Consider the following 17,757-nt stretch of genomic DNA (forward strand, 5'->3'; position numbering starts at 1 on the left):
ATGCATTTAAGAATTTTTTACATAAACGAATATTGTTCAAGTTACTCTTTGTTATTATATCTCATTATAGTTACATATGTAATCTTTAACCTTTATCATACATATCACTCGCAACGGCTACTTTTCAAAAATCAAGCTCGTCACATGATATTTCTTGTGCCTTTTGGTTTTAATTTTTAAAATGGTATTCTCTTTAACGCTATTGGTTTTAGCATTTGAAGCAATTATTTAAATGCGGTTTATTTTTAGTTTATTATAGCACCACTAGCTTCTATAATTTCTGAATACTTGCCTTTTCTCAGTCTGCATCAGGAAGCAGATTGCTGCTAGATTTAATGCATAAAGTACAATAGTGCCATAGAGCGTCATTCTTATTACTAACTATATAATAGTCTGTGATCGTATCGTAATAGTCTGTGATTATTGTAAATCTATGATCTTTTTATAGCAAAGTCATTATTTCCTTTTCTATAGCATAAATCCTGGACCTGTTTTTTTAGCTATGTCTAGTCATATATTTAGCTATATATACAGCGACCTATTGTTATCACTTCGTTTCTTTTACAGCTGGCTGGAATGTCTATGGGCAAAAACTTTTCATATTGAATTCCTGTGATATTTGGTAAGTTTTGTAATAAGTCATCCAGAGTATGCTATGACTCCAGATATAATCTTTTATCTCTACTGAATCATTTTATTTATTAATAACTGCTATTTATGCCATTTTTATTTTGGTTATCAAGTACTGACTAGTAACTCATATGCAATATGAATTAGGATCAAAATTACATGTAATGTATATGCTTTGTATCTGGTGCTTCCATTTGATCAGTGGTTAAACAGGAGTCATCTGCTCTTACAGCTTAATATTGAATCATGTCCATTTGTGTCAAGAAGTATCAGAGTTGTGTCATCCTGTAAGCATTAGCAATCTCTTGTTATGTTGTGTTGCTAAATAATATGCGAGTGTGTACATACTAATAGCAATTAATTTTGATACATATACAATATATATATAATCAGCATAAACGGTGTACAGATAGATTGTGGTCATCCAGAGTATGCTATGACTTTTATGAGGCCTTCCTCATGCGGTATATACTTATCTCATCTGTTAGTGTTTAGCCACATGTAGAGACTTTCTTTGATGTTTATTGCTCTATATTCTTATGAACTTTGTATTATTTTGCAAAAAATATTATTTTTCGTAGTTTAAGTTTAAATTTTGTTATTATACGTGATAATTTTTTCTGTTCCAGTAATACCATTGGTAATACTGAATGGGTCTGGACAGTTAAAACATGTTTTAGTTGCTAGTATTATATTAACAGATTGCATAATGTATTTTAAACTGTTGACCCTTTTGCCAGTCCTGGCTGTCTCTGGGCAGAATAAAGTATTACATAAATTAATCTCTTTCATATATTTCTCTATGTTGTTACATCTAGACTGATATGGATAACGGGGAGCAGCAGCTCTCGCTTAGCGACAGCAAGTTTCGCTACTATTCAACGCTGATGGAACGAGCTTTGAAAGGCTTCGAGAATACAAGAGAGTGGGCAGATCTGATAAGCGCCCTTTCCAAAGTCAATAAGGTAGCCTACAGTTTATTTCTCTATTTGGGCTAATTGTGAACTACCAAAATAATTTTACAGTTAAAAAAAGTCTTGTAGCGCAAGTACATTGAACTTTCAAATTTTTTTTTGGTGTTTCCATAACTTGTGTTTTTCTTACCTTTTAAAATTTAAAACTCAATTATTCAACTTTGGTATTACGGTCAACACATGCGAACTAACATGAGTTATTAGTCAGTAATATTAAAATTACAATTTAATTAAAAGGCAATTAATTATTCCGAATAATTCTGAATTATAATTATTGTATACCAACCGAATGTCCGGCGTTGCACGGGTATTAAAAAACAGCTTATAAAATTTTGAAGGTAACGTAGCTGCCACCACTTGCCATTAGCCTGGCACATCGCCAATGACTAATTTAAACACACTACTATGCGTGCTGGTAAACTTACTAATAAGAGCCTGAAGAGTAGGCTTTAGAGTGTTGCGTATTCCAGAGGGCTATGCGTATTTTAGCCGACATAATGATTCATATCCCCTAATGAATCATTGCATCTCGTGTAGCTCTATTGGTAAGGATATCGCCTTGTGAATGGGAGGTTCCAAATAAGATATTTAAGATAATTTAATTTAAGATATTTAAGATAATAAGGATCAAATAAGATATTTCTTTCCTAAATCTTAATAGCTATAGCTGGACACACCGAATAACAGACTTTGAGATTTATGTATACAGAAGATAAAACAGAAGGGTATATATACAGAAGATAAAACTTCGATATATTCACATATATCGAAGAATGCTTAAGCCAATTATAGGTAACATGCAAATTGGATGCCGATAATAATTATTTAGATACATCCACTTTCTAAAAGTTAATTGTTTAGCATTGGAATATCCCTAAACAAAAATTTGTTTATGAAACAAACCAATGCGATATGTGTAATCACTAAACGTCAACTGCTTTCTGATTGGTGAACTGAGTGCAAAATATTCACTAAACACCTTATGTGATATTGGCTGCAGGTGATTATAGCAAATGCGATCTCTTTGCAACTTCAAGATTTACTGTTTGTACACACAATGTTCATGTTGACACTCTGGTTGCTAACATATGGGTTGTTAACATAATGGTTGTTAACATTTTCGTTATTAACACATTGCTAGTTAGCATTCTAGTTATTAACACTGTCACTGTTAACATCTTTGTTAACACCTTTGTTAACACTCTGGTTGTTAACACACTTTAATATTTTATCTTTTCACTCCCTCAGTTCCAGAAGCAAAAAAATTTGCCATTATTGTTAGACGATTGAAGCATAGTTCCTCTGTAGCTCTAGCCTGTCTTGACAAACTGTTGTTTTTTGAGGAGTTGTCCCCCCATCGAGCAGGCGAGCAACACAACAGCTTGTCACAAGACGTACTGCACCTGATGCATCAGCTGCACTTATAGGGAGTTGTTCTCTTCCATCTATGCGGCTTGGTTGCGATGTTATGTCGGTCGCTCCGGTGGTAACCATAAGGGATTTCGCGCAAAAATTTATGTAGAAAAAATAAGATTACAACACTTAACCAGCGACCAGTCTTTGTTGTAAACTTTAGTAAAACTTGAGAACTTAGGCAACAACAGCGACTAAACATGTCATTATTTGTGCGCTCAGTCAGTTTAATTTTTATTTTGTATCAGTCAGTTTTATTTGTTTTTATGGATTTTATTTTCAATTTATTTTATTCTTAAGTTTTATTAAAGTTTACAACAGAGTTGTAAACAACCAACAGTCTTTGGTTAAACGCTGTAATCTTATTTTTTTCTTCATAAATTTTTGCACGAAGTCCGTTATGATTACCAATGGAGCGACCGCCATAACATCGCAGCCGAGCCGCATAGACGGAAGAGAACAACTCCCTATAAGTGCAGCTGATGCATCAGGTGCAACATGTCTTGTGACAAGCTGTTGTGTTGCTCGCCCGCTTGACGGGGGAACAACTCCACAAAAACAACAGTTTGTCAAGACAGGCTACTGTAGCTCAGACTCCGTAATAAAATGATTTCACTAACATGTAATCTTACATAAGTGCAGAGTAAGCTGTTGCATTATGTCTATTTCAGGCATGAAGATGGCATCAATAGAATATTCGGCGCATTTGTTGCATATATATACTTGTAAGCATTGTATACCCCTTTGGTTCCTGCATTAAAGTTTTAGCTTGAAAATCGGTTTTAGATTTTTAACAAAGCTATAAAATTTTAAAATAAGTTTTAACAAATGTATAAAAAAATTACAAGTTGGCTGTTATGCACGCAGAACATTGACATGCCAATTTATCAAATAAACCATTTGTATGTTGAAACACAACTCGTTATTATCTGTTTGCTAGGTCATCAGCTCACACAAGTCTTACAATATCTTGCCTAAAAAGGCGACGATAGGTAAAAGACTCGCACAGTGTTTACACCCTGCTTTACCTGCGGGAGTGCATATAAAAGCTTTGGAATTGTATGAGACTATCTTTACCACGATTGGTCCTGCGTTTATTGCCAAAGACTTCCCCATATACAGGTAGGAACCTGAGTTTGAGATTATAAGACAATGACGTCATAGCTAGTTAGCTGTGGCGGCGGAAATTTCATGCCTCCAATTGATCATCATATTACATATTACCTCCATCATATTACTGAGACACTAACTTTCACCTTCCAAAAACCCACTTCAAAGCGTAGCTAGGATTACTTATTCGCAACAATTCTACTTTTCCACTCTTTATTTTGTTGGTGATTCCCATATATTAGAAGTTTTCGTTTTCTAAATGTTACATGTAAAAAAACTCCAAAATTGTATATAAAGTAATTGGTAAAATCCGTTTTTTGAATAGTAATTCATTTTTTAATTACAATTAGAATTTAAACTTCTTCATTAGTTTAGACTAGTATAAAAGTCTTCCAGTCAATATTTATTTTTAGCACTAGTTCTAAGCTTCCAAAAGTGTAAGAAAAATTCAGCTCAATGCAAGTGTATGTAAAAATTTTAAACGTATGCCGCAACCGGAAGTGAGGCTTTATATAAAACGGCGTTTAAATGATTGTCTATACTCTTCTATGTTCTACTCAGGTAGGAACTAGGCATCGACTCTCTGTAGTTCTATTTCATGTTTCATTGGCAGTGCAGATGTGTTTGGGGAAATTCCTATCCAGCTCTTTCCTAATAGGCCAGCTGTTTCTGTAGTCAGATTCTATTCATCTGATTGGCCTATAATCACAAACCAAAACAAGCGCATGTGACTACGTTTAACCGTCGCAATCTTACATTATAAAGCTCAATTGATGTATGGAGCCACCTACTAAAATTTAGGGGTTTTAAAATATAACTAGTTGTAATCTGTCTTGAAAAAAAAGAATAACAAAACGTTGCATCATTTTAATATTCAAAATCTCTTTCTGTTGTTCTTATTTGCTAGTTTTTGAAAGCAATACTCTGGGTAGCCTGTCTTGACAAACTGTTGTTTTTGCGGAGTTGCTCCCCCGTCGAGCGGGCGCGCAACACAACAGCTTGTCACAAGACGTACTGCATCTGAGGCATCAGCTGCACTGAAAGAGAGTTGTTCTCTTCCATCTATGCGGCTTGGCTGCGATGTTATGGCAGTCGCTCATTGGTAATCATAACGGATTTCGCGCAACAATTTATGTAGAAAAAAATAAGATTACAACGTTTAACCAAAGACCAATCTTTGTTGTAAACGTTAGTAGAATTTAAGAATAAAATAAAATCCATCAGAACAAATAAAACTGACTGATACAAAAATAAAAATAAAACTGACTGAGCGCACAAATAACGACATGTTTAGTCGCTGCTGTTGCTAAGTTCTCAAGTTCTATTAAAGTTTACCGCAGAGACTGGTTGCTGGTTAAACGTTGTAATCTTATTTTTTCTACATAAATCTTTGCGCGAAATTCGTTATGATTACCAATGGAGCGACCGCCATAACATCGCAACCAAGCCGCTTAGACGGAGAGACCGGAAGACGGAAGAGAACAACTCCCTATAAGTGCAGCTGTTGCATCAGGTGCAGTATGTCTTGTGACAAGCTGTTGTGTTGTTCGCCCGCTCGACGGGGGATCAACTCCGCAAAAAACAACAGTTTGTCAAGACAGGCTATACTCTGGGGGATATGTTGCCAAGCAGTGTTAAATTTTTTTTCACAAAATGCGGTTTTATGAGATGAACACCTAAACTGTCAAAAATGACTGAATCTATACTGCTAGGGGAGTAGAAATTTTAAAAATTTGAGGGAAATGTAAGAGTTTAACCCATTGGTTAGAAAGAATGAATTAACACCAATTAACTGTTGCTAATGTTACAATAATACAGAGCAGATCTCAGTGAGTGAGAATATTATGTAATTAGAAGGATTAAAGTTTTAACTCTCATACAATAGAACAACATCACAACAAAATTACGTTTTTAAAATTGAAATGATATATAATTTGATCATATTAAAGTGAATTATATTGGGCTTATTGAGTACTAAAGTTCAAGTGTATAAAAAATTACGGAAATCACAGGGCGCCTCCATCCTTTGATATGGTCTCTATGGAGGTTTACAACATTATGGTTGGTTAATAATGACATCTATGCGAGTGTGATTTTAGTTTAAAACTCTTAGCAAATATTTTAGTTGCTCCTGGATTATACGAATTGTGATTTATATATATATTAATATTTATAAATATAGATTTATCAGGATCACAGGCTACAGTCTTTGTTATTCAAATAATTTTATTCTATCTAGATTAATGCTCTCCATACCTACCCAACTATGTCCCAACTATTTAGTGCCAAACTAAATAATTGGGACAAAATCAGCAATGCATAGTTTTCAGTTTCATACTTGAATAACTTCTAAGTTTTGATAATAGAATTCCAAAACTATATATACAAGTGCACTGACAGCCCGGTATGCCGTGAGGGATCATCATCATGTGTAATAACTAGATGCTCAATAATTCCACACTGCAGCAAGGCGGTCAAGTGGCGCAGATGGTACTGCGTTTGGCTGAGAATCGAAATATCTGGTATTGATTAATGTGTAGAGCAAACTTTTTTCTCAACTCTTTTAGGGTGGCTTTAGCCTCTCTTGACAAACTGTTGTTTTTGCGGAGTTGTCTCCCGTTGCGCGGGCGAGCAACACAACAGCTTGTCACAAGACATACTGCACCTGATGCATCAGCTGCACTTATAGGGAGCTGTTCTCTTCCATCTATGCGGCTTGGTTGCGATGTTATGTCGGTCGCTCCATTGGTAATCGTAAGGGATTTCGCGCAAAAATTTATGTAGAAAAAAATAAGATTAAAACGTTTAACTAGCGACCAGTCTCTGCGGTAAACTTTAGTAAAACTTGAGAACTTAGGCAACAACAGCGACTAAACATGTTGTTATTTGTGCGCTCAGTCAGTTTAATTTCTATTTTTTTATCAGTCAGTTTTATTTGTTTTTATGGATTTTATTTTCAATTTATTGTATTCTTAAGTTCTACTAAAGTTTACTACAGAGTTGTAAACAACCAACAGTCTTTGGTTAAATGTTGTAATCTTATTTTTTTCTTCATAAATTTTTGCGCGAAATCAGTTATGATTACCAATGGAGCGACCGATATAACATCACAACCAAGCCGCATAGACGGAAGAGAACAACTCCCTATAAGTGCAGCTGATGCATCAGGTGTAGTATGTCTTGTGACAAGCTGTTGTGTTGCTCGCCCGCGCGACGGGGGACAACTCCGCAAAAACAACAGTTTGTCAAGACAGGCTAGGGTGGCTTTGGACAGATAAAAAAATAGTTTCGATCAAATCTTCATAATATCCCTTTTTTTAGAGGTTTGAACAACTCTTGTGGGAGTCAGGAAATTAGTTTTAGTATTTGGTGGCTCCACATTTGCTGGGAATTACTAGCTGGAAGCGCTTGGGCATCTTTCCCCCAATTTTAGCAGCTTTTCTCTTGATATCCCACAATACCATGCTCTGACGCTCTGTTGTTTCCGCTTGAGCTTGCTAGAGGCTCAGCCATCCTCGCTGAGGTGTTTTATAGCTTCATCTATAGATTTTCAATGGGATGTAAATTGTTGGACACCATGTTATCTCGAATAACGATGATGAAATTTTTTTACTTCCATATTTTATTGTGGTTATGTACCTCTCTTTCCCCTTTGCCTATATTACGTACATGTAGGTAATAGGGGCGCTACTCTGGTGTGTCAGTATGGAGTTATCTGCTCATATATACCTTTTCTATTTAGCCATTCTCATGTCGGTGTATTCACAAATGCATCATAGTTTAGCAAAGACGGTCACCATGTTTGCTGCCAACGCAAGGTGATGCTCTTTTGACCTTGACCTCTTTTTAAATTAGTTGGATTTCCTCTCTATTGACTTGTTAACTCCTGCCGTCCTTTTTCTTTACAGTGCCGGACTTCTTCCTCTGCTCGGCCATGCAGCCATGACCGTCAAACCTGTTCTTCTCACTCTTTATGAGACTTTCATTCTTCCTGTTTGCTCTTCCATTCGACCCGCTGCTGCCGGGGTCATTATCGGAGTGCTGCCAGGTCTTGAGGAAGGCTCCGAGTATCATGATAGGTATTCTATTCAAGTTCTTTGCTTTTGGAGGTAATCGGAGCAGTTGCCTCTTTTGTGGTATACTGTTATATGAATAATTGAAGTTATGTCATGAAAAAAACTTCATGATTTTATTATCGAAATGAAATTTAGCTCTAATTCATAGTTGAAGAAGATTTTGACCATGATTAAGTCATATTGATTGAGTCAACATATTTATTATTTATATTAAGTCATATTGTTTACCATAAGAGGAAGCTATATTTATTGTTTACACGAGACAATTCTGTTTGCAATATGAATTTCTTCTTTCCTCGAGTCTCATTTGTACACGATACCTTGGAATTTGTACCAACTGCTTTTATAATAATCGCTAGCCATCCGTTGGTGCTGGGCTGAAGCACTTTGTCACCTCCAATCGAACAATAGCATATTGCAGGGTGTTTTAATGATTACATCTAATAAAAATTTTTAGGAGCCTTTATTTAAATAAAAGTATTCAGCATGAAGGTTTGTTACTATTGGCTGTCACACATCTCGTCAAAGCCAATGAAAGTCAATTTACAGATGATGTGCGTGTTGCTGTGCTAGAACATTTATTACTACTCATACCCTGATGGTCTATTGTCCCTGAGAGATCGTCAGGTGTGTCGATAAACACAGAGAATAAGTATGTGTACAATTACTATGAAATGCTAGAAGGCGGTCGATAGGTGATTATGTAAGACTGTCAGTCTACCGAGTTGAATATCACTAGTTTGAGTCCCATTGAATGCAATATTTTATCCTAACCTCTGACCATGGCTGCATACTTCGGTCTTGGTATAGCAAAGATTGCTACCCTAGCAGTGTGGTGCACCATGAGAGATCATCAGGTGTAATAAGTAACTGCACAATTATTCCCAAAAGCAGCAAGGCAGTCGATTGACACAGGTAGTAGAATGTTGGTCTACCAAGCTGTAAGTCGTGAGTTCAAACCCTGTGAAAAGCAATCTTTTTTCCTAACCTCCCAGCCTAGCTTTTTACTGATGGATACGGCTCTTATCATAGTAAAAAGTATGATATAATAATTTCTCATTACATATAATCTTACTTGTTTATAATTTACCTTTGAGACATAAATGAAATTAAATTCAAATAAATTTAAATCAACTTAAATTAAATGAAGACGCTGAGAATGGACTCTTTTGCACCATTCGTTGTTGCATAACGAGTTATATTGGTCAAAGACAGATGTAACGCATTGTGATTGTACAGGAGTGACCTGCATGATAATTTTTTCATGACATTTTTTCAATTTTAATTAAATTTTATTTAATTTTTCAATTATTCAATTTCAATAGTCGTATGTGTATCCAGATTATCTAGCTTCTTTTAAACTCACCTTTAGTAGAACTTTTGGTGCACAAATCTAAAAAGTTGCAACGCTTTTTACTAGTCGTAATTTGCACTACTACCTGACCTGCCAACAACAGGTTGGGGGTTCAATTCCCAAAAAGGTGTTGACAGGAATGACATCTACCCTTAAAATGCTCTCGGCAATTGTGCATGTCTCCAGTCGTTGAGATTCTTTCGCTACTGCACTCATACAGTCTCATCCAGTCTCATCCAGCCAAGATCAGAGAGCTGTTGTTTGTGTAACATTGGCTCTTAAAAACACGTACAGCCTCTGATTGCTGTAAGCTAAGCAGACATCATAGTCAATTTTCAAGGGAATGCTCACATACACAATTTGCAAGATTTGTTCTACTTGTAGAACTAACACTCTGCTGGAAAAGCTGACCAAAGAGTTTGGTGTAGAACACTTTTATTTTAACTTCTGGTCATGCCTACAAAACAGCACTCTTGTACGTCTACCGGGGACCTCCTTCTTTATAGCACACATTGACAGAACCCACAGCATGGAAGATCAGCTTTACCTGCTGGGCAGTGATCTCAGCCTATTGGTACGTCAGACTAGAGTCTTGTTTATGCTAAGAGTTGATATCTCTTTGTGGTTTTATCATTTCTTTATTATCTACTCTCATTTCCTTAAAGGTTGACTTGCAACAAAATTCACATTACCGTTATTTGATATGGAAAAATTCACCATGTCTTACTCTGTTGTGTTGTGGGTGCAAAATATGTGGAAATGTGATCATAAGCTCTTAAAAGCTCAAAAACGAACAGTTATCGCCGCCATCACAAAACCGCCGTAGTTTGGATTCGATTTCCAAAACGGCTCAAATGTGATGTAGTTGTGAGAGATGGTTTCTGTTTACACTTTCATGCAACCTTATTCGTCGAAATATTTTCACAAATATACTTCACGCATTCAATAAAACTATGTCTATTGTTCTTACCCGTCTGTTTTATCGTCATTGTAATGCTGTCACTTTTAGCACTGATATCTTATTACTTACCATAAAAAATCGTTAAACTTTTTAACCTTAGCTCGAAAGAGTACGTATCATTGTCTGATAATTATGACGAGCCTGTTGGTCACCTGTGATAATCGAAAAGTGCTGCAAAAATTATTTGTGAAGTAGTGGGTCACATGATCAGAGAACGACTTGACGATTGAATAATGCCGAAATAAAACTGTAAAGTAGCGAGCATCTATATTTGATACGGGGTCTTCGGTAAAACCCGAAGTGTTTGTCATAAACTAGTGCTACGATAAGTTTTATATTGAGCTTTTTACGTGAGAACATACGCGACAAGACGATGACCAAATTACGTAGTTACGTCATCGAAATAAAGAGATTTTAATCTACGGCCGCTTTTCGTTTTTGAGCTTTTGAGAGCTTGTAATCAGATTTCCACATATTTGGCACCTACAACACAGCAGAGTAAGACATGGTGAATCTTTTGATACCAAATAACTGTAATGTGAACTTTATTGCAAGTCAACCTTTAAATTATTGTTTTACCCATTGATCTCTCTATATATTGTTTTCTCTTTTGCTGTTCTTTTTCCCATTTCTCCAGTCTCCTTATTTTGTTTCTCATTTTAATCTTTTTCTCCCACGATTTCTGCTACTCTTTGTTCTTTTATTTATTATTTTGTATTGATTCTGTTATTTCTTCCTTTTTCTGTTTAAACTGTTTTTTTCCAGTTTCTCACTTACCGTAATTATATCATGGAGTGACTGCTCAACCTCCTATATGCTGACTGCCCCTTCTTCACACTGTAGTGCCCAGACTGAAAATTGTATTCATTGTTTCATTTCAATTTACACTCAAATTTTATCTATATTTTCTAATATGAAAACAAATTAACATTTTTATATTATTATACTAGTTTACACTACTACATTATTAGACTATTATGGTGTTTTCTCCTTGATAATTCTGGTGTGATTAGCAAGTTATTTGAAATTTGAACGAACCTAGGTAAAAATGGCTTCCAGGTCACATGATTTATTGTAAACCAATAAAATTTGATCTTATTGTGTAACTCTTTCTGAGAAATGGAGTGCCAAATGTGGTTAGATATGATGACTTCTCTTCAAGCGGTATGTGGTAGAATGCCTCTCTGGCATCTACTACAGTGAAGTACTTTGATCTAGGAATTTGTGATGCTATTTGTTCAATTGTCTTAAGTGGGTGGTGTGGACGTTTGATTGCCCTGTTTAAATCTCCAGGATCTGGGGTTAGTTGAAAGTGAAAGTTTTCTACTTATTTATGGTAAGGCAACTCTAAAAAACTGTTGTTCCATATATATCACAATTGGGACTGCGGGGCTGAGAGCATATTTTAGTCCAGATGTGTTCATGTGCTCCATTTGCTGATCTTCCTTAGGTGTCAGCGTTGAAGGCGTGTTTAGAGGACAGCGCTGTGCTTGTGCAGCGGAACACTCTCGACATTCTTAGTCTTGCCTTTCCCTTCCATGATAGTCAGCTGACAAAATCTGACCAGTCATCAGTCATCAGTTCAGCTCTTCTTGTGCTACTGAGGCGGGACATGTCACTTAACCGACGGCTGTATGCCTGGTTACTCGGGGTCACAATGGCAGGTACTAAGGCTATATTAATACTATTGGTAATAGCTGAATTTTGGGGAGTTGTAATAGTAGCTAACAAATGTGATAACGCTTAAGGCAGTGATAATAGTGCAAACTGGTTTTTCATTAGTCACAAAAATATTTTTACAGCAATTCCTCCTACTTTGCGTCTTCAACTAACATGGCTTCGATGTATCAAGCGTTTTTGATGACCTTCGTTTGTATACATGTAGCAATACACTGTCGGTGTCTTTCCTGAAAGCGCTCATAAATACAAATACCGTAAAACCTCTATTTGAATGCCACGCTGTTCTGTTTTCAACCCTTCTATAGGTGCGCTCAAATAGAGGTAGCATTTAAAAAGATGTTTCACGGTATATATTGAGAGTTGTCCTCTTTCTCAATCTACAAACTTTCTTTCCTTCTCACAACAAGGGTTTGGCCCTTCCCTTTTTGGTAGGTCTTCCTTAATGCACATTAATTATATAATTTTTTTATTATATAGTTCAATGCATCAGAATCTTGGCTTTCAAATGAGCCTATATTCAATACACAGAGAATAATAGAACAAAAACAGGGTGTCAAAATTATGCCCGGCAATAAAAAACACTTGGTTACGGTTCCCACAATATGATGTCATAGTTATTATTTAGCCTTAGCTAGTCGATCCCTTTCGCTGATAATCAACAATGCCCGAGGATCGTGCTAACGTCCGACCAATACAAACACATTTTCTCTGTTAATTAATTATGCTTCAATAAATATACTGTCGTTGATAAAGGTAATGGAATCACATCGATTAAATTATGACCTGCAGTTGTGTGGCCCTAGGACTATATGTCAATCGCACTTTTGTGAGATCACGCAATGCTTGAAATTAATCAGTCTCAGCCGTGCCCCTCAACGTCACAATAAAAAGAGAGGGCTAGTGCATAATATCATCGGGAAAACATAGTATGGTGCTTGGAATCTGAGTTATTTATCATAGAAACAATCTGTACATGGAGAACTAATGACTCTGATTCCTTTGTTATCTTCATTGGTTGTCCTACCTTCGCCTGCCACTAGCGTCATTATCGTAGTTGATAAATATAAGCGGTAAGCAATAAAATAAGCGGTAAGAGCACACAACACCAAATATCATTGAACATTACCTATACCATTGAACATTTGTGCGGTAGAGCTTTGCGGAAATCCTATAAACACCAACCAATGTCTGTCTCACCATTTCAAACAATGGCTCATTCGAAAGCCAAGACTGATGTATTGAAATATAGGATAAAAAATTATGTAATTTATGTGCTGTAAAACTGCTCATGGATTATACATTGTGACAATAGGGAGTTGTCCCCTCTCTCTCTTATCTATAAACAAGTATGGTAACTTCCTTCTTACAGCAAATTCAGTTTGTCACGAGCAAGAATACTCAGACTAAAGCATAAATGCATTCTCTAGATTAAAATACTGAGACTAAAATTGAAATATAAGCTGAAAGTCAATAAATAAATCTTTAATTCATCTTCCTGTTTGGAAAACTCGTACAACATGCACACAACTAAGCATGAATGTGGGGCCCACAGTCCATTGATATGAAAGTCTCCTAGCAACAAGTTGGCTGGGGTCCAATCTCTTCTACAAATAGCGTGAGACCCTTTTTCAACTATTGAATAGAATTCGACCTTTTTTCCTTCATATACAGAAAATAGCAAATAAGAACTTTCTATCATTTTGCTATCCTGGCACTAATTGGCTCAAGAATATTTAGCATTGAGTTTGCCTCTTTGATTTTTGCCCCAGATATATGTCTCCATTCAGTTCTTATTAATTTCTTATGAATTTCGGTATTGTATGTGCAGTGTACTGTATATGTACAGTTGTATGTATACAAGTGCTGTAAAAGGATACCGCATGTAGAAAGGCATCTACAAGTATTTACATGTATAGTAATTGTGAAATCTTAAAAAGCAACTCAGGTTTTCTGAAGTGTTAAAATTATGGCTCATATTGAAAAAAACATTCTATTTTCTCAAGTTTCGCATTTTGTGGTTGAGTTTGGAACGCAATCTCCGTGAAGTAGGAGAATCACTGGACTTTCAATATTCACCTAATCATACAAATATGTATATATTATATATATATATATATATACATGATATATATATATCATTTATATATATCTGTCAACGTTTTGATTCAATTTTTATTATAGCTTTTTAATGATTATTTTTGTATTGTTTGGCAGAGAGAGGTTAACGATGGTCCATGGATTATCTTGTTTTAGCAGAAGACATTTCAGACTATGACTTTATCATTTTCTGGGCAGCCAGAGGGAACTTTTGCTTTTTCTCACTCTTCCTCTCGCTCATGTCATGTCATGTTGGGTAGAGTCAAACACTTGAAAGTTGTGAATAAATAAAATAATTATGATGAATAAAATGATAACTAGTATTTTGACAAAAACTTGTGAAATTAAATGTCTTTATAAACTAGAGGAAAGAGGATAACTCCGGCTTACAATCTAAAGAAGGCCTGGAAAATATTTTTAAATAAACATTCAGGGTGTCTTAGATTCTATCCATGTTAAATGCTTATGCATACCATCACGGAGTTTGTCGGAGATGGGTATTTCGGATTTACTAGTATTTTCTACGTGTGTGAGGGTGCCCATATGTTGGTGATTAGCTACTTCCATATACTTCCTCTACAACTCTTCTGTGTGCCATTTTACATGATAGCAACCTATTATATTGCTCACCTAAATCATATATCCTTAATGTGATTTGTTTAAGCTGCCTGTGGATTTTGATTGACTGTCATTATGTATATAATATATTATAAAATTATAATATAATTTTATTATTATATTATATATATTTTTATAATATAATTATATCTTATATCTAATTATAATATGTTTATAATATATTATAATTATATTATATATATTATAGATATATATATAATTATAATATAAATACCTAAGATATATTTTTTGTTGCTTAGTTTTGATTTTATTATAAAAACTAGTAACTAGTAGTCTAGTGTGCTGTGACCGATCATCAGGTGTGCCAATAATGCACAGAGAATAATTGTCTGCACAATTATTCCAAGCCGAATGTCGTGAGTTCAAATCCCATACCGTGTGATCTTTTTTTGCAGTCTTCAACCATGGCTTTAAACAGACGGATAGAAACTGCTCTTATTATAGTAAACATTATAAAGGTTTCTTTTGTGTCACACGTGATTGGCTGCAACTATATAATCAAATTTTCATAGAATATCTTTTGGCGATAAAAATCTCAAATGGTTTAGACTCTAGAGCATCTTAGATCTCCAGAGGTTTTTGCTCTGTACACAGATGTTTGATTGACAGGTACACCGATGATTAGAAAGACATCATCCAATCAGCAGTCTGGCAGGGAAAGACACGAGAGCGGAAGTAGCTCGGCCAGTGAGCCCGAGCTTGAATACTTTGTCAGCCACTCCAAGAGGTGCAATATTTGCGTATAACCTTACAATGCTTTCTCACAATGTTTCTATGCATGGAATGAGTTTGTAGTTGCCAACTGCCGATGAAATTGCACCCTATCGTTTTAATGATCTATAATTGGTTGCACTATAGACCTGTCAAAGATTCACAATGTATCCATCAATACGAAACATGTTCAAACAGACTTGCTTTTGGGTCATGGTTACTGTTCAATTCATGCTGTCAACTAGTTGATAAAACAATTATTTTGTCGTCCTCATACGAGCAACCCATCCTTGGAACGTTAATGTTAATTTAAAGACAAAAAGTCAAACAGAAACAGTAGTGAGTAAAAGTAGAGTTCTTTCGTAGCAGAGACCTGTGTGCTGAAATTTCTTACCTCTACTGGGGAGAGCCTAGATGAACATTATCAATTCAAATCTTTCAGCAGTGAGCGTTTCTATGATGTCAAAGTACTCACACAGCGAACGCTTTCGCAAAAATTTACTGTTTCAACGGTTGGAAGTGGAAGCAACTCCGAAATCATTCAAAGCATAGAAGCACAGTATATTTGATCATAAACTCATATTTCACTGCCATTAGGAGGAAGTTTCAACTAAACAACTTGTAGGCACAAACATCTATAAGATATCTGCTAGCGAGTAGCATGATATGCTCTATGGAGAAAGCTCCATGTTTGGAGTCGTCTCACTTTTCACGATTTTCTCTGTTCATATTATCTATGACTCTACATTGTATATTTTGACCTCACCTAATGACAAGCTAATCGCTTGGACCTATCAGAGGTTAGGCTTTTAGATGTTTCATGTAAACAGCTGATCACATGGAAGGGAGACCAGTCACCGGCATGTTAAAGACCGAATTTTTTAACAAAGGCTGGCAGGCTGTTATGTGCAGCATGTCACGACATGTATACAACAGCTGACCTGAGGCTATGCTTCTCTTCATTCCATTCTCTTTACCCTGCGATGGTCAACGACTGTAGTGATTCATGTCGGCTTGTGGTCTCACAGCTCCACCTACCGGTATTCTATGATCCTACTGAATGTACAAGTGCCTGACGGACATCTTCACTTCTGACTTCTGCCCAAATAAACATTAGGATTTAGGATTGTCCGATTAGGATATTTGCTCGATTATTTGGTTTGCTGTTATACGGATTTAGTTTGCACTCTCTTTATTATTATTTTGTTATAGTAAACATTAACACAGTATAATAAGATTGCAATAGAAATAACTTAATTAATTTTTGTTTATGTATGAAAAGAACAAGATTTATTTTTTATTTGTTGATAAACACGTACGTTAAGAGGCAATAGGTCTAAATAAAAACATTGCACTAAAATTTTAGATCGTAATAGATATATATATTATATTAGTGTATAATATGTATATAATACTACATATTATATTTTATATATTATTTACTAGATATAATATACTATATAGTATATGATATCTATACCATATATATAGTATATACATGTATATACGATATATAATATATTTTATATTATATATATAAAATATATTATATTTTATATATAAAATATAATATATTATATATAATATATTATAAAATATGTTATATATATATTATATAATATATTAAAATATAATATAAATATTAAAATATAATATATATTATATTTTATTATATATTATATATAATAAAATATAATATATAATATATTATATTCTATATATATAATATAAAATATATAATATAAAATACATAATTTTATATTATATATTTTATGTAATATAAAATTTTATCTTATAAAGTTTTGTAATATACTTGTTTTATATTTCTCTCAAAAAAGAATATCTTTCGATTCTCACAATCTTACACAGGGTATGCTATTTCTTGGTCGAATATTTTTTCTTCTTGAAGAGGCGCTTGTCTTGCCAGCATCTAGTTAATGATTGTATTGTTAAAGGTTTGTTCAATCTTCGGTACTTGAAGAAAATGCCATGTGTTTGGATGACTTGAGGTAATCTTGATGACCGGGCCCTTGTCATAGATTCAGTAGGATCATAGAATAGGTGGAGCTGGGAGACCACAAGCCGGCATGAAGCACTACAGCTGTTGAGCAT

The 17,757-nt window shown here is 35.0% G+C and overlaps 1 protein-coding gene across 1 annotated transcript; it reads left to right on the forward strand.

Moving 5' to 3' along the window:
• The first annotated feature begins 1,454 nt into the window (after window positions 1–1,454).
• Window positions 1,455–10,073, forward strand: LOC137407747 (protein dopey-1-like). Its single transcript, XM_068094129.1, has 5 exons — window positions 1,455–1,595; window positions 3,958–4,139; window positions 8,036–8,206; window positions 9,942–10,007; window positions 10,064–10,073. The coding sequence occupies exons 1-5, from the start codon at window positions 1,455–1,457 to the stop codon at window positions 10,071–10,073; spliced, it is 570 nt and encodes a 189-aa protein (XP_067950230.1).
• Window positions 10,074–17,757: the final 7,684 nt, after the last annotated feature.

This window comes from Watersipora subatra, chromosome 11, assembly GCF_963576615.1.
Source record: "Watersipora subatra chromosome 11, tzWatSuba1.1, whole genome shotgun sequence".
Taxonomy (NCBI): Eukaryota; Metazoa; Bryozoa; class Gymnolaemata; order Cheilostomatida; family Watersiporidae; genus Watersipora; species Watersipora subatra.